Source organism: Rhipicephalus sanguineus, chromosome 1, assembly GCF_013339695.2.
Source record: "Rhipicephalus sanguineus isolate Rsan-2018 chromosome 1, BIME_Rsan_1.4, whole genome shotgun sequence".
In the NCBI taxonomy this organism is placed as follows: Eukaryota; Metazoa; Arthropoda; class Arachnida; order Ixodida; family Ixodidae; genus Rhipicephalus; species Rhipicephalus sanguineus.
The window spans coordinates 157965618-157990804 of record NC_051176.1 but is presented as its reverse complement, the minus strand read 5'-3'; the positions used below and the strand labels follow the sequence as shown (position 1 = coordinate 157990804).

At 45.9% G+C, this 25187-nt stretch overlaps 1 protein-coding gene across 1 annotated transcript in view; it reads right to left on the bottom strand.

The window, feature by feature from the left end:
- Positions 1-6: 6 nt before the first annotated feature.
- LOC119379906 (phosrestin-2) overlaps positions 7-25187 on the bottom strand; it is a 226556-nt gene continuing 201375 nt past the window's right edge. Inside the window, exons 5-6 of the mRNA XM_049412120.1 lie at positions 8071-8267; positions 7-5838 (exon numbers count right to left, since the gene is read on the bottom strand). Of these exons, the coding sequence (XP_049268077.1) occupies positions 5281-5838; positions 8071-8267 (755 nt within the window). The 3' untranslated portion in view covers positions 7-5280. The remainder of the gene's footprint in view (positions 5839-8070; positions 8268-25187) is intronic.

Below are 25187 nucleotides of genomic sequence, written 5' to 3'. Positions count from 1 at the left end.
GTTATTCGACGCCTTCTCTGTGCCGCTTTATGACGGCAGCTGCGTGAGAAAGCTCGAAGAAATAATTAAGCTACACATTTCTTTAAACTTTCGGGTCGCGCTTCACGCACGTGTATTCCGCGGGTGAGCGTTCGAATGCATGCACCACCACTGGGCGCGCTGCAGCATAGTGGGGGGTGCGGCTAAAAAAAATATACCGAGCCGTCTTTGGTCCTTATAAAACGGAACCACGTCCGCACGCCCCGTTCGTATTCCATTTAGTGCACCTGGTGGCAATATGCTGACACCAGGGTTCCGTGGCGTAGCCAGGAATTTTTTTCAGGAGGGGGCGAGTCAACCACTCTTTATGTATATTAGTGCGTGTGTTTGTATGTGTGCGTGTATATGTACACATGAAACATTTAGAAGTTTCTGGTTGGAGGGAAGGGGGTTCGAACCCCCATCGCTCACCCCTGGCTGCGCCAATGCCAAGGTTTTACCAACATTCGGGAATTTGGAATAAAGCATAATGGCCCATATTGGAATTTAGGAGCGCCAGACGTAGGAAAATAAAATAAAATAAAGCATGTAAGCGTGCTTCTTCCTGTCTGCTATTTGCTCGTCGTCTCTGTTGTGTCAGAGACGCATAGCTGATGTCACCCAGATGTCAGCTGTAGCACTCAGAATGGCAGCGGTGTGTCCGTTTCACGTGCCGGGAAAAGTCACAATGTCGCCTTGATCATGAAGGTGTATTCGTTGCGAACGTTACAATATGCACTTCTTTTTTTGCACTGTTCATCGTCACACGGGGAGTGAAAGTGTAGCGCCGGGTATTTAAGCGCTTTCACGCGTCATGTAATACGGTCACCGCCATCGCGACATTGCGGAGTTGGTCATACGAAGACGAGTCGCGCGCCCAAATGGCGACACCGAGGCAGTGGATGTCGTTTCCTCAGAGATCACAACCCGATTCACAACGTTCGAGGGGTGGACAGATTTCAGCTCCTAGTCTGGGGCTGCTACTCCATATGGTTGGAAGCCCACCGCCGATCAACTAAAAGGACACAAAAAAGACAACGCGTGCGCCACATTTGCGCCATGCCAATACCGCCGCAGTAGGGAGAGGGAAGCGGTGGCCATATATGTGATTGTCTAGTACGGAAACTGCATCTATGATTTGATGTACATAAGTTCAGTATGCGAGTTAGAAAGGTTACAAAACTATTATTTGATCCCGTGAAAATCATACGTAACGTTATGAAGACATTTGGGAAATATATTTTATAACAGGCAAATTTTCTCACACTCCTCCTTCCCAGTTTTTGTGATTTTTCTTTTTGTTTTACAGCTGGTAGAGGCGGTCTACGAATTGTTTTGAGTTGCAGACGCCAGATGAGCGGACAGTGTTGCTGTGGGATTCCCCAGCTCCCACAGGTGACGAGGCCTCCACCTACCGTGTTCACTTCCTTTGACGATCGTATTAAAGGACCTGAATTTTGTGATAAATGTGTTTGAAACTCGGAGAGGTTGACAACAATGCGGAAGTTGTTTCGTCGGTTAGAAATTCTCAAGAGCGTCTAAGGAATGACTTTTGCTTTCTTATCAATGTGACCGTTTCTTAATACAGAGTGCACTAGCTTGGTGCAGCAGAACTACGTAAACATTTTGCTGTTCTCAACATCACCATTACGTCACCAGTCACACTATTTTTCGGTCACATGCTGTGACAAAGAGGCAAGCTGCAGCAACAGGCTCAATGCAGCGAATTTTTGCACGACAAAACGAAAACTGACTAGTAAATAAAACGAATAAAATGAAAGTGACTAGTAAATAATTTGAAGTTCTCCGGCCAATAGCTTGACCGGAATAATGTAGTCACAGAGGTTGACCAGAGTAATGTATAGTAGTGTAGTCAGACATTCATGCAGAACTATATAAGATCTACACTGCGAGTTATCCGATTCGTGGGCACACGTTGTTGACGAAAGCATCTATAACATGCACTGCTCAGAAAAAAAAAATTTCTTTCAGCATAAATATTTGAGCATATGAAAAAAAAAAACTGACACGCTTCCAGTTGAAACCCCATGTGCGAGGCGTCCGGCACTTACTCTGTAAATCTTATATAGGACAGACAGCCTGGCAATATCGTAGTTCACATATTTCTCGGCACTGCAGGACCGTGCGGTGCGGATTGTATTTTATATTATTATCTTTATTATTACTCTTTACTTTCTTCCAGATATCGCTCGAGTAACTTTTGCACACATCTTCCTACATCCGTTAAGGCTCGCGCCATAGGGCGCAAGACAAAACCAGCGTCGACGCGACAAAAGGGAAGCGAAGGAAGAGGAAGAAGAAATGCAGGGCAGCCGCGGTTCGCGAAACCCTCACCTTTTTTACTCTAGATAAAGCGTAAAAACAGCGCGGGACTTTCACATCACGCTCCGCAGTGCCACGATGCACGGGAATCTCGTGAACAATCGGCGAGTTGAAAGCTGCAGCACTGGCAGCCACTCACTGTCCATTAGGTATATAGCTGCTAAAAGGTGCACGTCCTCTGACGAATCTTAACCTTAATCTTATATATTAATCTTTTGCTGGAAGATTAATATGTAAATAACATCACCTTCGTGTCACCCCCCCCCCCCCCCCACACACACACACAACCACACAAACGGAAACATCTTTGTTCAATCAGTTACGCAGCGAACATGTTTGAAATCGTTCGCGCGCATGCGATGGACTTTACACACGCCACACATAATCATCGCTTACGAACGTGTACGTTGTTCCAAGGCATACGAATTATATAATTTTTTTTTTTTGTTTTACGTTCACGTTTACGGGAAGTGGCGATAGAAGAGTTGAGGTTGGAGAGAACCACAGCACTTGCCATTTCTTTTTCTTAAATACAAGCACAATGTAATGCGTCACACAAGGAGATTTCCAACGCAGGTGAATAATCCTCACGTAGAGTGAACGTTCCTCCATAGAGTAACGCCACAGAGTAAGGCCTTGGCGAACTAAAAATAAAGTTTCGTGTATTTTGATTGTTTGGTTTTAACATTTCGCTCAGATATTGAATGTGGCTGTTTTGTACTGTTGCGGGTCTTTCGCGCTTCAATACCACACTTCTAGCTAGTCGTAAGTATAAAGAATTAATGGTTTGACTCGCGACTCGACAATGCAAAACGTCAATTAAGGTTGGCCAGGTATGGCAACACCATGTTTTTTTTTCTGACTAGCTCCGCACCAACCAACCTTCGCGATCACTTTGCGATCACGAATCTTTGATCACTTCTGGCTTCTTCAAAATATCATAAGAAAAATAATCTGAACGAGCATACGCACTGCGACGAACTGTCGAACGACAAAAGCGACATTCACAGTACCATTTGCACGACATAGCGCCCGTGACATTACTGGCCATTAGCAAAAAAAAAAAAAAAAAATCACACGAGAAAATTATACAGCAATTTACCAGTTTCTGATCGATTTGTGGCCGTTTAGTGACTGTAGCTTCTTGTGGTGCACAGCCATAAAATATTCCGCGTATCACGCGAAGCAAACGCGGTGGCAGCATTCATTTGTACAAGCCGGCGCGGCGCCGGTGGCAAGACGCCCCTGCAGCACACTTCAGAGTCCACTCGCCAATCGCCCTGAGCTTGCCCATAAAGGTTTCGCGAGCGGTGCCAGCTTGAGCGTCCGAAGCGTGATTGCATGGGTGGGCGGCCGCTAAACACGAGCTATACAAGACACGCAGCACGTCTTCACTGCTGCGTGCGTTATTAGGACACCCCGCTGCACTGCGGCTCTTCGGTGCGTGTTGCTTTATTGCTTTGTCTTGCTTTGATCGCGTTTTGCGGAGTGGCTGTCATGCAATACACATTACTTTACACCATTCCTTCATTCGTCGCGTGTGTATATGTACGCGCCATATGCTAACGATGTCTGGAAAATTTACCGAATTTTTCCACGCACCACGCTAGTCCGATGGGTTGAGCAGCGGGCTCGTTAGAGATACCGAGGCAGCAAATATTCCAAAGAAGGGAAGGTTCGAAACTATAGCACTCTCACGTGAGTACATATTTCATATTTGTATGTAGCAGGCGTGAATTTTTTAATAATAATAAAAAAGGAAATACTCGAATATGTATCATTGACGTACTTGATGCCGCACTATCTACTGGACCTGCGGGGCACCGAGTTCCTCACTTGATGTGATGCTGTGCAGTTCTGCTGTGCGCAGTCCCTGAAAGTATTACAGCCCTGATGTTTCTACAACTACGCAGCTTATGGGGCACTTGAAATGTCGTGGTCAGGAATAGCATGTTGTCCGCATCATTTTTGACCCACCTGAGCCCGTATTCGCAACAGACGTATTAGGATAGAATTGCTCGTAAGACAAAATTTGCGCCAATCTTGATGTCGGACATATCATTAACGAAGGCCACTGGCAAAGAGCACTTGCGAATGAAAAACGATGTGAATTCAGTGCCTGGTGGCTCAGCGCGAATTGTTTATGAGCAGCATTACCTTACAACAATTCTTTGCAACCAATAAAATTAGTATGTCCCGCACCAAGAATTATAGACAGTACGCCACCATTCCTACAGTTGATCATTTTCTATAGTGCTTGCATTGCCGCATACACTTCTCTTTTACTGTATATACACAATGAAAATTTTGTGAAGCTCGTGGTCCATAGAAAGGAGATTGAAATCTGTAATAACTACGTACATAGGACACGTTGCGGTCGGGTAAAGGACTTTTAATAAGTTGTTTTCTGTATTCAGTTGGCTATTAGAGAAAGCAAAATAACTCTGGCTAAGATAAAGCAGCATGAAAATATCCTATAAAACTCCAGCGCCGGCAAGCTGAGAATGCAGTGGACGTCCAATAGAGTGAAGTGGAAAGAACTCCCAAAAGCAGTGACTTCACATATAAATAAAATGTAACTTGCAGAAATCTTAGTTTAACCGTCACTGCAGTGTCGACTACGGATTGGACCGGAAGGAGATTAATGACTTCACCGTGTTCCTGAGCGCGCCGACTGAAAGTACTCTGCGAGCATAGTCCTGAAACTAAGCGCTTTTGGGATGGCCGCACCCACGCAAAATGAACATCACGCCACAGGCATCGCCTTCTCCGCGCGATCAAGCTGACACCGACTACATCCACCTGGTTGACCCGCAAAGAGCAAACAAAGCCACGCCGCACTGACGAGCCGAAACCAACACGGGTCATTGAGGTGAAGAGTGGATGGTCTCCGGGTGGTTCCGAGTGCACGCACTGTCGCTAGGTGTTGGCCTCGGCTCGGCTGTCGACGGTCAGCTTGGCAATGTCCTCGGCGACGCAGTCGGCGACAGAGTCCACAGAGTCGTCGGGCTGGAGTGTCGAGGGGAGCGGCGTGCGGTTCGCGCCGTGTTGCGGAGGCCGTGGGAGCATGATTCGGAATGGCAGGCGAACCACGAGAGGCCGGTCGATACAACTCAGGATGGCCTTGACCTTGACCTCGTAGCTAACATTGACCCCGTACGGGTTCTTCTCGCGCGGGTTCAGCAGCACTGTGGTCGACGAAAGGTTGTACGTGTTCGCATCGTCCTCGTGGAACTCGCTCTCCACGGCCAGCGCCACGGGGAACTTCTCGCAGCTCTGAAGGCGCACCTCGAAGTCGCGCGACACGGTGGTGCCTGGCGGCACGGTGCGTCCGGGACCCGTGTCCGCGCTGCCGATCAGGTTCTTGAATCGGCCGTGCGTGAACATGCAAACGTGCACGTGCTGCAGGACGGCCACTTTAAGACGTTGCACCGTCTTGGAGGAACCGTTGTTCATGGTGACATGAATGCGCACCACCTGTGAGAACACAAGACGTCATCAGCCACCATGAATGGGAAGAAGGATATTGCATCCGTGTCCGCCCAATTCCTTGCTATTTACATTCTCTAAGGGAAGTTGCAAATTTAGAATCGTACTTTTCGTCAATAATTTATTTCAACCGTGAAATTATGCGTCACCATTCTACTTTCACGCGTAAAAATCAAGGCGTATCTCCAACAAAGGCACTTTAAAGAAAATAGCCCCATTGTAGGCATAATAGCTGTAATATCTTCATCTTTCCATTAATAATCTACCTATACTTCTCCCATGGTTAGTTTTCCTAGTGATCAAACGACCACAAGCCCAGGCTGAGTCAGCAGCGGTTCACTCTCCACTTTTCGCTTGTGCTCGAGCGAGAGCTGCACGAGAGGCTACACGAGAGGCTACACGAGAGGCTGATAAGCAAAAAGGTGTTGACTCGCTGTACTCAGGACACTTCTCAAAGTGTGGCTGAGTCCCTCAACAGTAAGGTCTGGTTATCATGCTTGCACGCATTGCGCAACTGCTCACTTCAATAGCCAAGCCCTATCGTGTTTCAACAAACACCACAAAGGCTCCGAGGAGATTCTACAGGAGTTCAGCGTACAACCTCGGTCGATCTGAGTAATAGAGAAAGCGGAGCAGGCCAGAAAACAACGAAAACAATCGCTTGACAACAGAGAGGTCTAGCCAAATCTCGTCATCACAGTGTAGCAATGAAAGTCGGCGGCTGGAGGAGGACTCTCGCAAGGGTTCTCAAGGCACCACCAATGCAGCAGAAGAATTTGGAAGTTTTCATTACTGTTGGAAAACTCTTGTGTGTTTTGGACAGGTCCGCATGTTTAGAAATTTTCCACACAGGAGATTAAATGAAATTCTAGAAGTTTACGTGGCAAAATCACAATATGATTGTAAGATACGCAGTAGTGGTGGACTCCAAATTAATTTCGACTACCTGTGGTTCTTTAACGTGCACCTTAATAAAAGTACAGGGGTGTTTTTGCATTTACTCCAACGCGGAAGCCTCGGCCGGGAGTAAACCCGCGTCCTTGAGCTTAGAAGCAAATCATTACGCTCCATTTGAATTTTTTTATTATTACAGATTTTTTATTTTTTACATTCTGCTTGAGTGAATCGCCATGGTCGTGTTTTACACCTAGACCGAGCGATAAGATAACAGAAATTGAGGACAGCTTCGGTTGAAGCATAATGTCAAATATTCTGGTTGCATGCTCACTCGACCACTCTATGATCTGCGAGTGCAGCAGCATTCATTTTAGTGCTAGCGTCACGCATAATGCGAACCACAGCACTACAGGCAGTCAAAAATTACTGAGGGGGCACCCTTCACGGTGGTCTAGTGGTTATGGTGCTCAACTGCTGACCCGAAGGTCGCGGAATCGAATCCCTGCCGCATTTAGATGGAGGCAAAATGCTAGAGGCCCGTGTACGTAGATCTAAATTTCCGGAGCCCTCCACTACGGCGTCCCTTATATTCATATCATGGTTTTGGGACGTAAAACTCCAGCAATCATTATTACTGCGGGGGCGGTGTGAGACAGCAGCATAGGCGCGTATGACGCTGTAAAACAACCGTGGAAACGTTGACTACATTATTAAATTTCTCCCACCTTTCCTTCCATGTCGTTATTGTACTGCAACAGCCAGACTGAAGAAGTAATTGAGCGCGTGCTAAGCGAGATAGTATATTCACACACGCAGCGCACCAGGGAGGTGCGATAGCGAAAGTGGTCACCCTAACGGCACGGTAGTACGTTCTCATTTCAAATCAGGCACAATGCTCGGGTGGAATGGGCTTTCGAAAATTTTGTGAGAGCTAGATTTTCGTTCGCCCCTCTGTGTGCTCCGAAACAGTCTTCGCGTTCGCTCGCGTTGAGTGACTGCCTTGCACCATGTCAAGGCGCTCACTTGTGCAGAAGTCGAAAATTAAAGGAACTGTACGTGTTTTGATGAACGACACGGCCATGTGCCAGTCGGCGAATTGTTTGGCGGTAGCGGTGTTAGAAAAACCACCATACGCTATTTTATTTATTTAGATACACAACACAAACTGTGCTGGCATGTAAAACTGGCGTGCAGAAACTGTTAATATTTCCAGCAGAGGTGGCAGAAAAAGTCTGCATATATAACTGTCAGAAACAACGTCGCCTCTGTGACGTCACCGCCGGAGGCTAGCACCCTCCGTGCGGAGGCTTGGGTAGCACTCACGTCTCCCTGGTGGTAAGTTTCACGGTCCAGCGACGCCTGCAGGTCCAAGCGGCCGGGGCAGAATACGAACGTCTTACGCACGCTGGCTGAGGGCGGCCGCACAGCCAACGCATCGGCCGCCGCGTCCGCGTACTGCACGCAGCGGAGGGCCATGCGCACGGTGTTGCGCTTGTGCGGCTTCTCGTCCGACCGTTCGCCTGCGTACGAAAAAAAACCCGGCAGATCCCATATATATATATATATATATATATATATATATATATATATATATATATATATATATATATATATATATATATATATATATATATATATATATACACTCATGTCATGCGATATCGAGTTAACAAAACAGCCGGAAGCGCACCCAGATAGTGTCATGTAAATTATGCCGTACATGACATGCATGTCATGATTTGCATGTTAGGACCTGTCATTTATGTTCGTCATACAGTCACGACGCTTAGTACTAGTTTTGGTGTATATCAATCCAGCGAAACGGCCGCGAGCGCACCATGAGCGTGGCATGTTAGTCATGCTGTACATGACATGTGTGTCATGATTTGCACGTTAGGACCTGTCACTTATGTTCGCCATAAACTCCTGTCAAGCTATATCAATTTTGGTATATATCTAGTTAACGAAACGCCCGCAAGAGCACCCAGACCGTGGCATGTAAATCATGCCACTCATGTCATGCATGTCATGATTTTCATGCTAAGGCCTGTCCTTTTATGTTCGTCATACAGTCATGGTATGCCATACCAATTTTGGTATACATCCTATTAACTAGGAGAGCACAAAGCCGTATAGGCTAGGAGAGCACGGAGTCGTAGGCGGCTAGATAGATAGATAAGCTCAAAGTCGCAGAAGTTCGCTAAGAAATTCTTCGCATTTAAAAGGGACGACGCCGTTACATGCGCACCCGCCACGTCAGACAGTTCGTCTCCTTTAGAAGGCAGCACGCATCCATCAGTTGCAGTCCAGAGCTTGTACCTGCGTCTTTTTTATGCGTGCGCGATTGTGTCTTTGTGTGCGCTGCTTCATCAATATCAGCATCCCGAATGTTGTTGCGCAGCGCAAAGAAAGAAAGACAGTTACCTCCATTTGATTACCAGGAAAATGACCTCATATGGCTTGAGAGGTACTTTCCTAACACATCCCGTATCTTATTTTCATCGTGGTTGACAGCAAGTCACTGCTAATGGCTTTGTATCTGTCAGTCAGTGAAATTCATGAAGGTGCGCTCCAGGGTCCATTACTCTTCGAAATAGATGGGAATGATCTAGTAAACCTAGACGCTAACACAAGAAACTTGGAGGACGCTTGAGCATCGCCTTCAAGAGTAGAACGCGATCTATAGCGTAGTCGGGATCCGTTCGCATCGCCTTCTCATTTGTTTGCCACGCTTCGTTTCTCGGTGAACACCGCAACCGTGCCACAAGGGAATGGGCGTCTGTGCGCGTAACACTGGCCGTTTTAACGCGATAGCGTTAAAGAGCTTGCTTCGGAGAAATTCCGGTTTCGGTGTCGTTGGCTGTGAGCGAAAAATCAGCGTTCTCCGTGAGCGAAAATTCGAGATACGTGCAAATAAAGAAATAATAAAAAATCTTCGTTGCGAGTGGGAATTGAAACCAGGATTGCTGCGTGGCAAGCAGGTGTTCTACCACAGTGCCACGCCCGTGCTGGAAGTTGCATTGAAAAAAATTAAAAAAAAACACGATGTGAACGTTATGTAGTGCGAGCAGTGCCATAAACACATGTAATATTGTGTGGCAGAAGCGTAGAATCACACCAGACGTCAAAACATGTGAATTGCGCAACGAGTGGTTGGTTTAAAGGACCACAAATTACAAGGCGCAGAGGCATAATTAATTATCGCCATCAACAACGCGCGCAGCTGCGCAAGAGCGCTTGTTGCCTTACGGACGCGTAGTGGGTGTCTCGCCAACTCACAAAAGGAAGAATTATGTCGTAGCGGGCACTTCGCAACTGTAGTTGCAGTAGGAATTCTATCATATAACTTGAAAGGGCCAAACTGCTAGTTTCTTTTACCCACAGAAAGAATCTCCCTCCACCGCAGTACGTCCTGTGCAACACTGAGATTTCTTCTGTCAATACATGCAAGTACCTCGGCGTCACTATCTCCAGCGATCTTTCCTGCTCCTTTCACATCACAAGCATCATTAACGAAATTAATCGCACATTAGGATACTTTCGAAGGCACTTGCGTCTTGCTCCCCCATCCGTTAAACTACTAGCTTATCTAACGCACGTTCGACCCAAGTAGGAACACGCATGCTCTGCTTGAAACCAACATCAATCTAACCTTTCTAAAGCACTTGAAGCAGTACAAAACCGCCAGCTCGCTACATCTATTCAGATAACTCATTTCACACTAGCGTTACAAAACTAAAATCCGAAGCACTTCTTGGTCACCCGGAAATAAGACGCCTAAGATTTACGCTGTGCCTTTTCATAGGCTTTATCATTCCTCTCTTAGCACTTCATTAATATTGCCTGCTCATCGTCCGTCCTGCCGCACGAACCATACCAAAGCAGTGCACCCACCACCGGCACATACTGCTGCGCACCTGTTGCAGTCTTCTTTGGGAAGACTGCAAGGGACTGGAACGCCCAACCCGCAGTCGCTGTGCTCCACTCCGACCCACAGGCCTTCAAGTCTTCCATTCAATCATTATCACTAAGTAACAGCCCATCCCTCATGTAAAACCCCATGCTGGGGCATGTGAGGAATAAATAAATAAATAAATTTACAGGCGCACAGACGTCCCTTTCCTTGCGGCATAGTTTAGGTGTCCACCGAGAAGCGAAGTCAGGCTAGCGATTGAGAAGGCGATGCGAACAGGGTCCGATTACGCTGTCGCGTCGTACCCTTGAAGGCGAAGCTCAAGCGTCCTCCAAGTTTTAAACTCTGCTAGAATGCCTACTGCAAGTACAGTTGCAAAGTGCCCACTACACGTCGTTAGGGCAGTGCGCGCACCTACGCAGCTGCACACATTGTTGATGCTGTGGCTGGTGAAGATGATCAATTATGACTGAGGGCTTTGTAAATTGTGGGCCTTTCAACTACCCACTCGTTGAGCAATTCATATGGTGTGACCGCCTGGCGCGACTCTACCCTTCTGCCACGCAGTACCACATGTGTTAACGCGACCCCCCGCACTACACGACGCCTGTATAGGGTATTTTTCCGAAGCAGGTCGACAGAGAGAAAGAGAGGTATCTTTTAATGAAAAGCTGGAGATGTTAGCCTGGCTATCAGCCTGACATGCTACTCCAGGTGCTGGGTGATGATTATGATATATACACTGATAACCACACACACACACACACACACACACACACATACCCACACACACACACACACACACACACACACACACACACACACACACACACACACACACACACACACACACACACACACACACACACACACACACACACACACACACTACACTGTTTACAAAGTTTGGTTCAGGATCGTGGCCCGCAAGAAAATCAGCAGCGCTTTCGTGGCGCGCAACGCACAAGTGCTGCTTTGCCATGGGCCCAGAATATGTCTCAGTTCTAGGCACGAGTCGCCGGTTCTCGTCCGAAGCAGATCGAAGCACTGGTGTGGCTCTATAGTAGAACACCGGACTGCCACTGAGAATGCCTGAGCTTGATTCCGGCTCGAACCCGTGATTTTTATTATTCGTATCCGTCGCAATTTCTCGCTCACGGACAACGCTGCCGTCGCCGACACCAGAACTTCTGAGACACGGGTTCTTTAACGCCATCGCGTTGAGATTACTGTACACGCGGGCGCTATAAATATTTTCATAATAGGGCGCGATCCTTCTAACCTCATAGAAAAAGGCAACGTAGTTTTAAATCAATTTCACGCTTGAAGTTTTGACAACTCATTAAACTTAAAGGCTGCAAATACAGAAACAGTATTATTTCACCCGCAGCATAAGACACTGCATAAACCAACCAGTTTAAGATAAGGGTAATCGACTATGCATGTATCACGCAAAGCTGGAAGGTCTGGCCTCATTACTGAATATAACATGACGGGTACCGATTGGGTAGTTACAATATAAGAGAAAAAAAAAGACTTCCATGAACTTTATAGATTTAGTGCAAATGCCGCAAAGTTCAGTCTGAGAATGTAAAGTTGTTAATTTTCATGTCTTTGGTTTTGTCTAAATTATCCTATTGTTACGTAGCCTTGGGCACAACAGAAACCGACACTCGGACACTACATAAACTTCAAAAGAAAGCCCTTCGCAACGTCGTTGATGCTGTATATGGCGCACCAAAATATATATATATATATATATATATATATATATATATATATATATATATATATATATATATATATATATATATATATATATATATATATATATATATATATATATATTTAAGGCTCTGAGCCTATTACCAGTAAATTAACTTTCAATGTTAAATAAGCGCTGAAAACTGGAAATAATAAACACAATTCATTTCTTACAGAATTGCTTGGGATAAGCTAGGCTGTGTATGTACTTTAACGCAGGGTGCGTGAACTCTACAGAGTGCCTAGAACGCGCACAAACTACGGCGATAAGATGTTAAAATATTAGATACATGTGCCGCTTACTAGTTCAAAGCTTGACGTATACCACTTATTTGTCTTTTCTATGATGTCTTTTCTATGATGTTTCCACTTTAAATGTCTTTCCTTCACGAGACATGTGTGCAATTTCATACTATTAATGTACCCACGTGACCTTGTTTCTGTGTGCAAGCGTTCTTTCTTTTTTTCACAACGGCTTGTTAACATGCTTATTCTGTTTACTGATATTTACGGCCATCATCCCCCTACCCCTAGCGTAAACCTTCACTATTATTAATGCATACTTTTTATTAACCTTTGATGCAGTGACTACCAATTGATGCATTACTGATGTGACTTTTTTATGTTTCCTCATGCGTTAGATATTCTATCTCACACTTGCTCCTATCAGGAGGGCAGACGTAGCAGAAGGCGTGCTCATTAGTGTTCTACCTCTACTATACGCCTCCACACTGATATGATCATGAATGATTAGAAGCATAAGGGGTGTAAAATTTTTTATTGCCATAGAGGACGAGAGGGCGAGCAGAGGAAAAGATGCTATTTCTGCAGCCCTAGTTGGGAGCATGGTTTTGAGTCAATTTCATTCGCCCAAACATCTGCCGGAGTGCATCTCAGGGCAATACTTTTCTATAATGATTTCATGATGACACGAAAAAAGTGCTGCTCACTGTTTCTGCAGCGCGCACGGCACCAGTCGCATCTCCCATTCCGCCGGTAAAATATTTGCGAGTATGAGATACTAGACGTGATGCGTATGCGAAAAACGTGAAGTCGGTACGACCTTCCCTTTCATCACGATCTGCTTGTAGTTGTAATGTCGGCATTATCCCGCGTTTGCGGCTTGCGCGCATCTGCGGGCATGTTGCCTTGCCAGAGTGCCACTCTGGCAAGGCAACAGTGCCTCTGCAGGCGAGCTCTTTCCCTACGAACTGGAAGGCCTCGTTGGCCAGTAACAATTTAACTATGGAGTGGGGCGTTCGCTGACGGAGGCGAGTGAGCTATGTACTCCCTCTTCCGCGCTGATAAAAAAAAAATCTGTTTCTTTTTGTTAATGCCGGGAGGGCAGACATAATGTATTTTTGTATACGTTCGTTCGGAGCCATCTGCGGGACTGAAGAGGCTCCGAAAAGCACACACAGAGCGATATAGCTTCGCAGCGTTGATATGAGGAGAGAGGAGTGTTGAGCGAGCGACCGAGAGGCCAAACTTTCCCGCGGTCAGCAAAACGGCTGCTTGTCCACTGTGGAGGGCAAGGCACATAGGCGCATGGCCTCTCGTCGGCGTGGAGTGTACTCGCAGTAACTGGAGCGCAGGCGAGCCCAGCACAACAGAGCTGAAGGGGACAAAGGCCAAGTCTAAAAACATAGTCTGTTTTTTTTTTATTGAAATAGAAAATAAATGAAGGACTTGTTGTCACCATTGCTTGGTAACGGCTACCCCTTTCCACATAGTTGTTAAGATGACAGAATAAATAATATATATATATATATATATATATATATATATATATATAGTCGTACAAGTTCAAGAACTCAGTAGCTATCGCAAATATTAGTGTCTTCAAAAAAACGCTGGAACACTTTCATTGCTTTACGGTTTATCCTAGTCGGCCATGGGCCTAGTATTTTCGCTAAGGAAAACGTTCGCTCAGAGTCCAGCGTGTGAAGTTCTTGTTCGAGTCGCTGTCTATGCGTGTCGTACTTCGGACAGTCGAGCAACAGATGATGCACATAGTCTGTTTCTTTCTTCTTTCGAATCGCCCAGGTGCAACGTCACTAGATGTAAGCAAGCTGTCGTAGAAGCTCTGATCTCAGAAGTGCTCTCTTTCACAGGGGTGATACTGTAGATACTGTACTGAATGCTATTGCAGACTTTAAAAATAGCACATTGTGGAGAGAGAGAGATGAGGAAAAGGAAAATCATGGAGGTCAAACAAACGCACGCCCAGTTTGCTACCATGCACTGGGGGAAAGAGTTGATGTAAAGAAGGAAAGGAGAGAACCAAGAGTGGAGCTTCATCCGAGAATGGATATCGACACCACAGTTTGTCACTCACGTCTGCAGAAGTCAGTTACCGAGCTTGAAGTCTGTATTCTTGGCATGGCGCTGGGTATCTCATGGAGAAAATATACAAGATCTCCGAAGACACAAGTGAACACGAGGGGTCACGACGCACGTCAAAGATTCCGTCAGCAGTGCACCAGATCTTGATAACTTCTATACTACGAAACGGATAAGGACTAAAAGTAAGAAGCTCGCCCATCAACCGGTGTAAAAGCTTTGTAGTTTCTTATGCACTTCCGGTGTTCCTGCTCAAAATTGCTTATGTGATCATGTCACTCCCTTCTCTGCCGCAGAAAGATGTGCCTTTGACTTGACCCTCCGAATGCAATTCTTCTTGTACAAAGATGACGTTTTTTCCCCTCACTTCTGACCAATACTTTGTCCCTACAACTGCTCACTTCGTACTATGTCACTTCGAACTATAAACGCTTAAAATCGTCCCTTTGAACAACATGCCAACTATCATGATTGGTCGTTACTAGGGCTTACGTCATTGTCGCGTTGGAACTGTTTGTCATCGCGCGTGCAGACGCTAAGCCGCTATGTGTCATATATGACCATTCACTGTCCGCATCGCTCTGTTGTAACGAAACCGAGATGAGCGTAATTTTCAAAGCATAATGCACTTGGAGCACAGCAAAAATAGTTTGGCAACCTCTACTATTCGCAATTTCGCTGCCTTGTCGCAGACATGGCAGGATTACAAGGCGGTCGAGCAGACAAACGTTTTGTTCACACAACTTTGTGTTCGAGAGACCAAACGTCGTTGCCTGCATAGCAATTACTGCTTTGCTTCCTGAGTGAGCGGCTTTGCGGTAAGCTTTGGGCAACGAGCCACAATAGAGTTTAGCGCCTTTGGAGTAGGTAAGGATACCAATCGTACGAATAGATAGAAGGTTCAGTCAAAAAATGCCCACATTCATATGACTACGTAAACACATTTCGAGATTAGCCATCGCCACAAGTGCTGCTTACTTTATCTCACCTGTCACTATGGGAGTGAGGAGCGCTTGAACGTTAGCTAAAGCAATATAGCGTTAAACAAAATGTCTTTAGGTAGGGGCCTATATTACCGCAGAAGTGAGAAGTGTAACATCCGAAAGTGCTGGAACGAACCAAATGTAGCATTCATTACCTTTGCGCATAATAGTTAGCTGTACACCCAGCCAGAACACTGTGCCAACTGTTGATATGCCGGATCAGCCCTCCGGTGCTGCTCCTCGATGCGTTTCACGCCCGCAGCTTCAGTGGGCTTGCGTATCATGTGAACTTAGCACTTCAGTCCGCTAAGGGCTAAATTTAAGTAATTTAGAAACGAATGTATTGATGCATAGTTTTGATATCATTTTCGGTGACACGCACAAAATACGATTCACAGAAAGCATCACTGGCAATCGTGTCCTCTTATAGGGCAGGATAGAGGGGACAGAGCAATAATGCGCCGTAATGAAAAACCGCTGCACGTCCAATCCCAGTTTTAGGGAGAATATAAAGCGGAATCGATATTTTCCTGTGATTGAACCACATACTTCTGATAGTTAATGAGGGCGGCGCTGGTATTCATATAGGGTAGGAGTGCTAAAGCGCCCGTGTTCTTCAATATTGGTGCACGATAAATAAACTGAATAACCCCTCGTTCAAATTAATCCGCAGCCATCTATTGCATACCTCACGCTTAAATTGAGAAAAAAAAACTCACAGGGTCCCCATATGCATTTACCTAAGAGGACTCGAAGGCGAAAGCCATCTTCTTTTTCTTCTCACTCGATGTATTGATGCCCCGCTCCGAAGGTTTTCTGCACCTAACGTGGCTTTGCGCTGCCACCGTGATCGGCCCATATTTGACCAAGCGGCGATGCCATTTGGTGACGTCATACTGACGTCACTAATTTTGGCGATTTGTGACGTCATGACACTGTCATGTGGTGACGTCAACACGTGATGATGATTTTTGCATCACTCGTGATATAATTAGCCTATTCCTAAGTCTGTTGTGATTGTGTTCTCGGCCAAGCGGCACCAGCTGCTTATATTCGTAACGGGGCTCAAATTTGCAGCCTTTTTTGTAACTATTTCCTGACATGGGAAGGGCAATATGGGAGCTGCCGCCACCCAAGATAAGCAGATGTCGTCATTCTGGAAGACATCGCCATCTACTAAGTTGCTGAGGGTGTGGACGCTACGAGGTGGAAGTGTGACTGGCCACCGCACTCTGCCCCACCATTCCGCAAGGTTGGTTCTGGCGCTCCTCAAGCGTCAACTCTGCATTTCCCCTGCGTGGTCCAGTGAGTGCCTGCTCTTCGATACATATGTGCTTGACCAGAAGAAAGGGGTTCATCTTCCTCGAAAGCCAGTGGTCCAGTGGGAGTCTTTAGTGTCCTTCCATCGATCGGCGTAGTTCCTGATTCATGAGGGACGGTCATTTTGTAAGAGAAATAGAAAAATGTGGCGAGAGCTTGAACTGTGATCATGTGTAGTGCATGTCTGTTTGTGTAAATACTATTCGACTTTAAGTACGAGTATGCACACGTTTCCCACATTGTGCGGAGTGTCCGTTCTCAAGACTTAGGGCTCATCGCGTGACTAAGAATCATCAGAAATCGCGTGACTAAGTTTGTCGCAAATGTACCGGTAGTCCCAAGTCGCAAGGAGATTTCTCACTAATAGTCGCAAATGCGGTCGAAAAAAGCGACTATTTTGAATCGGTCCCTCGTCGCTTGATCGTGCAATCGCGCGACTGCCCCATTGAGCAGTGAACCAAAACAGTCGCGTTTTTTTTTTGACGAAGAGCTATTTTCTGCTGACGGTCGCTATGCGACTTCTGTGTACCAGGACATTCATGGTCAGCTTGGTCACGAGACCTCTAATAGTCGTTGGTGTGAGTGAGCTCTTGGGTTATCGAAGATACCCTTAATGGTGGCGTCAGTACCACATATTCGGACACTGACTCTAATACATACATTAAACAAGCTTTTCATGAAATTCACGATAATTAACAGTCGGTTAGATTCGCACATTTCAGGTACGCATTGCACGCATGCTGCTAACCTTCCTAAAAAAAGCACTAGAGAAGAACCGGTTAAAGCTACTTGTATATAAAACACATTCGATGGTACAAATCTGCCCGCACAAGCTCAAACAATGTGTTGGCTACCGTCCTAAATAAATAAATAAATAAATAAATAAATAAATAAATAAATAAATAAATATTTTTATCCGCATGTTGATGGTTGAGCCTGACTCTGGCTTTTCTTAGCGCTATTGGATAGTGTAGCAGAGCGCTTAGCATCTTAGCGGATATGACTTCCTACTCAAATCTTGCCGTATTTTCCATTTCCTTTCCCATTCAAAGGCGCCTGTTATTCGTTCCTTTAGATCCGAACAAAACTGCGCCATCACGGACCAAACGACGGAACTGCACGGTGCGGCAACGACCCCATTTTTTGTATCCAGGCGTAGCTCTTTGAAGCGTGGCGACGAGGCCCTGTGTATGTATACGATAAGAGCGCCAGCTATACGATGCGGCCCATTCCGCTCTGATGGCCTGTCATAAATTAAAGCGGGCAACAGGCACGCAAAGCCACAGAGTGGCGCTAGATCCGGATATAATTGAGAATGTTTGCTTCCGCTCGTCTCTTTACCGCTTCGTTTTCAGCGGCTTGTGTGGCCGAACATTTTCAAAGAATAAACGCTGCCTCGTGTGCTCAACTGGCATGGCGGTTGGTACACGATGGCACACTTATGGCACCACAATTTTGCGCTTGCGTCGCACAGAACGAGGCGTGGCCGCAAAATTAGCCCAGTGCGTTTACTTGCGCCGCTATGGGGTATTTCGCTGTTATTGAGATCTTGTACCGCGTATTGCACGGTGATTACGATAGTAGCGCGGAAGCCTAATGTTTCAGTTTCGACCTACGACAGCCCCGCTGTTTAGTTTTATTGTTTCGATTCGCCCCGCAGCAGACGTGCTCTCTCGTTACTGTAGGAGACATTAGGTAAGGTGTGCCTGCCGTTATCCCCGGCTGAAATGAAAGCCTTAGCTCTTTTTTGCTTCGAATATTTGCTAAAACTAAGCAATAAGGGCTGAACTGAATATGGCGTCCTTCGAGGGCGTCTCTCTGCCAATGCCATTATTCCGGGGGTAGAGAGCACGTCTGCTGACGGCGGCGGTTAGCTCGTTTCACTTTCCTTTTTCTTTTTGAGTTTCCTCGTGCGGTTTGCTTTACTTCTTTTTTTTTACTAAATTTTGCCACTGCTATATAGAGAATGTCCCCATTTGAAGGACAACCGCAGCCGTAAACACCATAATGGTTTACTTTTCTCTGGCTTTTTTATGTTTCACCCGTACCTTATTTCCCTTTGCGTTGATCGCATTTTCGCGGCACTGCTCCATTTCTGAACTCCATTTTTGCTGTATCGGATTACCATAACCCGGCACTTTACTGAATCACTGCGAGCAAAGTTTGCGTATTGAAGCCCGTTCGCCGCGCAAACTTACGCCCCAAAGTGTTTCCACGTGTTTCCCTCCTTCTACCCGTGCGCGTTGTGTAGCAGTCCTTGAGAAAAGGTCACTGCGGCTTTTTCTTTCTTTCTTCAGATAAGTGTTATTTTGTATACAAATGCCGCCGGAATTGTTATGACCTCTTTATTGCTATTTTGTACCACCTCTTCTAGTACGACTTTACTGGTTCTTGATGTACAGGCGTGTGTAATAATAATAATAATAATAATAATAATAATAATAATAATAATAATAATAATAATAATAATAATAATAATAATAATAATAATAATAATAATAATAATAATAATAATAATAATAATAATAATAACTGGTAAACTATTCTCTAGTGATGTAAACTTGCCCATACAAACTATCATATATAGAACTATACTGAAGGTAAGGTATCTACTAGACTATTACTTTAACTCAGAAAAAAAGAAAATAATTTCCGTGAGGCGTACCGCATTTACTAGACTAATATTAGCGCTGACTAATGTTCACTGTCCGCTCAGACGGCAATGTAATGAATAATGCATGTGTACTACTATGCCTCCCTGCCTTAAGTGCTTCGCTCGCTACGAAAGCTCCCCCTACAGAAATTCACCATGAATCTCATTTTTATTAAAACAGAAAGCACGAATCAATAGATTGCTCAAAAATATGCCTAAAATGTTAATTAATATGCCCCAAACTGCTGCCAAGTTGTTTAATTATATAAGGATACCAGGGTGTGATACCCTGTACTTTCGGAACAGCGATTTACGTCAGAGGCTTGACGCCGGAAACGATATGCGCGGAACTCATTTATACATGGTTTCCTTCAGAAGGACCCTTGAAGGCAGAAGTCGCAAAAGCAAGCAACACCCGTAGAAATCAGCGTCAGCATCTGCCCGCCAGGCGCGTCGGCGTGGAGATAGGACTCTGTCAATGTTTCTGTGTTACGAAGATTCTAGCAACATGACTGTCGGCGAACAGACTGCTGACTGTTGGTGTCGGCGCTTTGACAGGGGCGAGACCACTGTGAGCATCAAGTCGGGCCGCGCAAATCTGCATGTTGTCATATCTGTGAGACCACGTCTATACAACAAATTCAAATTGCTCTCCACTCACTGTAACGGCATGACACGCGACCTACTTCTAACAGCGGAGCTCTCCTAGGGCTGGGCCAGACGACAGATGAGCGTCCAGGGTAATCATGCTCCGGTTCCCAGATACACACATAGATGGCATAACTGCCTCGGTCGCGGACGAAGCGCACAGTGAAACGGGGAAGAGGCGGCTCTAGCGGGAATAGGGCCTACAGTCACTGTAGTAGGGACTGCCACCCGTCCTTTTCCGCGCATCTATACTCTGCGAATAACGTAATCACAGACACCCACACAAACTCACAAAACGTCACAGAGAATCACAAGGGAAACAGAGGATAACCGCAGCTGCGCTGTCTCTGCAGTTTTCCTACTGGGTGGAACTGGGGTAAGCTTTCTCGCTTTGTCGACGTCGCCCAACGCCGCCTTTACCTGAATGCCCTCGCCGCTGAAACTTTGTGGTGATGGTGTTGCGCCTCTAAGTTCGAATCGTGGGTTCGATTCCAGTCACAGCACCTTCGTTTCTGTGGGGGTGATATGTAAGAATGCTCGTGCACTTAGATTTGGGTGCACGTTGAAGAACCACAGATGGTCAAAATTACGGCTTGCCTGATAATATAATATCGCAGTTCTGGGGCATAAAACGTCAGAATAAAATTTTTTGAGCGTCCTCCCTCTCTCAGCCTTGCTCTCACATATTTTACGACAGCTATCCTGATCACACTATGTGATAATGGTGAGGATGCCCCGTGAAAGCGCGCCCTCATGAAGGGCTCGTTGTCTTGCAACTTTGGTGACGGACCTTTGTCCAGCGGTGGATCCAGCGCAACATGAACGATAGGGGCGGGGGCAGGGTGCGCTTATCGCCTCTTCTCTGGTTCTGCCAAATGCCTTGTTGGGAGGGGTTGCCTCCAAATAGACGAACTGGGATTACGCTTCCTGTAAAGGGTGCTTCTCCACCCGCTAAGCCTTAATGTAAAAAAGCCGCCATTACAAAAAAAAAATATTTTGCTTTTAGCAGTAAATAGGCGGCAAAAGCAAACAATAAACGTACAGTATTATAAAATAACAACAATGTATATAAATGGAGATGAATAAAAAATTCACCGACGATTTCGATACTGCCTAATGCGAATTCTGAGCGCAGTTTCGTGTTGGGGCAACGCCAACTGTGTTTGAAGTTTTGGCTGTCCGCAGTTGTAGCAATGTAATATTCGTTACATATTGGCGCAGAAACTGCTAGCGCTGGAGCGCTACGCACACCACTCTGTGCACTGAAGGCGTCGCGAACCAAGCGAAACGCCGACAGCCCCGTTACGACAAGCGAAGCGAGCCGCTGTGTTCGTCCTGCACTTCTTTGTCCTCGTTTGTTTCCGCGCTACGCTACAAGCCAGCCGCAGTGCACGTGCCAGCCCTGCATGCGCGCGAGCTCCGACCGAGGGGCCAGCGCGAGTGATGGAGGAAGAAAGCCAGGTTATAGAGGCCAGTCGGTCGCAATATCGACAGTCACTGTGTTCGGTCACTTTCGTCTTCGTTCGCTCTATCGGTGACGCCACAGACGCCAACGGCGACGCCGCTCAACGTGGAAGCTGCGTTGAGTGGCGTCGCTTTTGTTTTTTTCTGAGCGGTGCCGTTTCTTTTTCTTTTAGAGCTGCGCTCGAAAAACAGAAAATAATCAAAGTAAAGAAAAAGTTGAACCAGCTCCGCTTCGCAGACACCGATGAAACAGCGAAGCCGGTGGCGTTCCCTTCGTCAGAAAAACGCATTTCTATGTTTTGCAAGTCTTTCAGATATGTTTGAAGGAAAGAAGATGACTTTTAAGGGCTCGTTTTTTTCTTTGTTAGACACAATGTTAATGTGAACTAACAGAGAATAATGCCAAGGAATGTATAGGGGATGTTATTTGTAGTAATTAGGATATAAATGTGAAGAAGCTAAAGTGGACGAAAAGATAACTTGCCGCTGAAAGGGATCGAACCTGCGACCTTCGAATAACGCGTCCGATGCTCTACCACTGAGCTACGGCCGCGGTCATCCCCCCGTCCACTTTATCCTGTCATCCCCCGTCCACTTTATCTGGTCCCTGCCGGCAGCAAGTTATCTTTTCGTCCACTTTGCTCTCTTCACATTTACATCATAATTACTACAAATAACATACCCTACACTTTCCTTGGCTTTCTTGTCTGTCAGTTCTAATTAATATTGTGTCTAGAAAAGAAAAACGAGCCCTTAAAATTCCCCTTCCTTCGTTCATGCATATGTATAAGTTATGCGACGTCCGAGAAACAGGACGCTCCTCACTAGTGTCACGTATTGCCTGTAGCTCAAGTAGAGTCGAGTCGTAGACATCCGTTGCTTAGTCCTTTTTTCATGAAATAGGCAAACGCTTCTGATGGCCCTTCCCGTGAATCCACCGTTATGTGCAAGAGGAGCGTTTGTGCACACACCACAGATTTCTCCGACAAGCACCATTCGACAAGCGAAGCCAGGCTAGCGCTTTAGAAGGCGACGGGAACAGGGTCCGATTACGCTGTCCCAGTTCTACACTTGAAGGCGAAGCTCAAGCGTCCTCCAAGTTTTTATTTGTCACTCAGAAAAAAGGGTGACTTCCATATAATAGTTAACGACTTAGCGAAAAATTAAACCAGCGAAAAAACAACAAGAATAGTATTTGTGACTATAGGCAAGCGAATGGAGCTCATCATAGATGAACGCGTGTGCCACTTTCAGCCTATATCTCAGACCGCACCGCAAAAACCTGGTAATGAGACCTCAGCTTAGCAAGGTCCATTGCAGTGTTAGGCAAACTGATTATATGCACGTGCAAGAATGTTCTCGGAAAACGCTCTAGTATCTATACGTCTTCGATGATTTGCGTTGCTTTCTATTCCATCAGCAAAGAACGTGCCAAATCGATTCATGAGGCGCTACAATGTCAACACAAGCAGATGGCCGCATAGAATGGTTCAGACGAAGCAAATCACTAGAACTCGCCAAAGTATGGCTGTCTAGCTTTCAGTGAACGCGCGATGTATCCCTCGCTACAACTAGCCGCTTGCAAATAAATAACCGACCCAGTTTACAAGGCTTTACTAATGTTTTGCTGTAGCATCTCCAAGGGCAGATATGGATGAGCGATGTAAGGGGACTCGCATTTTTTTTTTTGTGCCCGAAAAAGAGAGGAAAGGAAAATTATGCGTCGATTGTATCGGCTACTTTGGAAGAAAGCGGAATTACAGCAAAGTCTTAAGACATTAAAACAGTAAGACTTTACCTAAATACAAAGACTCGTTCTCGTGCTCGTTGATGCGATAAGACTGAAATTACCATTCTCTTCTTGTCTCTTTCGTCAGTGCTTCTCCTTATTTTATTTCGTTCTTTTTCCTTTTTTTTTCACCAAAGCGTTCCTTTGGAGGAATCGCGTTCGAACCAGCTCGTGGCGGTGGGTGTTCCGGCTGAACAAAAGGAGCGGGCGCAGGGAAAGAAAAATAAAATATCGCTGGATGAAAATGACGGGGGTTGGAAGGAAATTAGGCAGCAGACACGTATGCATTCCGAGAAATGGCGGCAGCATCAGCAATGAAAATGAAATTGAAATGCAGTGTTCGTGAGCGTCGGCTAGAGTTGCCTAAGTCGTCGATATTTCTCCCGAATTCTATCTTTGCTCATCCATGAAGGCTTGCGTTAAAGGATAGATGGGGCGGGGCAGGGAGACAGTGCATCTGCAAAAGTCAGTACTATCCATAATAGTGACTCGCTTCAGAGAGCTTTACTATATTGTTATCGATCATTTCTTCGAACAGCACAAATGCCGGTGCGCGTGTAGTGTCCGTAGAAAGGGGAAAGCGGCAATAAAGTGCTGCGATATCGTTCCGTGGAATCATTGCACATCTGTAGGTACTGTATTGTGCCTTCCTCAATGCATGTTTTTTTCAAACCTTACAATAAATTAAGTTACCGTAAAGTATCACAACTGCAACTTGAACGATATGTTGCTGTTTTCTTGTTATCAGTGCCTTATTTGGTAAAAGAAGCCTCCATGCGCCAGATAGAAGGCACAATGTAGCAGCGTCGATCAGGTGCCCCAGTAGTACGCAATCTCGACATACGGAAGGTCACTTCGCGCCGGCCGGCTTAAGTAGTCGGCTTTCCTGCCGAATTCGTTTGCGTTTTCTTGGGACGGCCGACGCAACCTGTGTTTTCTTCCCATATCTGCTCATCAACGACGTACAACGCGAGCTATTTCTGGCCCTTTCCTCGCTTTCGAAAACGAATAATTCGTCGTCGAAACAATGCGTTGCGGCGGTGAAATTCAGCATAGACGGGCACGATGACAAAGAGTATACGTGAACAAAAAATGTAAATGAGGGGGGGGGGTGGTTGAACGATATGTCGGATATATAGGATACAATTTGAAATTTATGCCGATACCAAGAGCGGCAGCGCACCACCTAAGGGCAATAAACAGCTAATGCATCAATCAGCTGAAAGAGTAATAAGGAAAAGCGCTTCTGCACGGTGAAGCGATGCATGAATATGGTGTGGAGGCTGCACGTTGGAATTGAAACGCTAAGGGTGTTTCTTTAGATATGGACGTCTCAGTAAGACCTTTTCAGAATGAAAAAAAAAAGACGGCCGTGTGGTACTAGAAAACTGCTTATTAAGGCGCCAGTCGCTTAAAAGCCCATACTTACGACGTTGTGACCTCGCAGAAGAACTTTAGCGCGGTGGCTTGTGCGGTAAGTTTATTGCTCCGTCGAGATGCGCGAACCAAACGTTATCTCAAGTTTCCTACGGAATTAGGCGAGCACGCGCCGATCATTGTTTC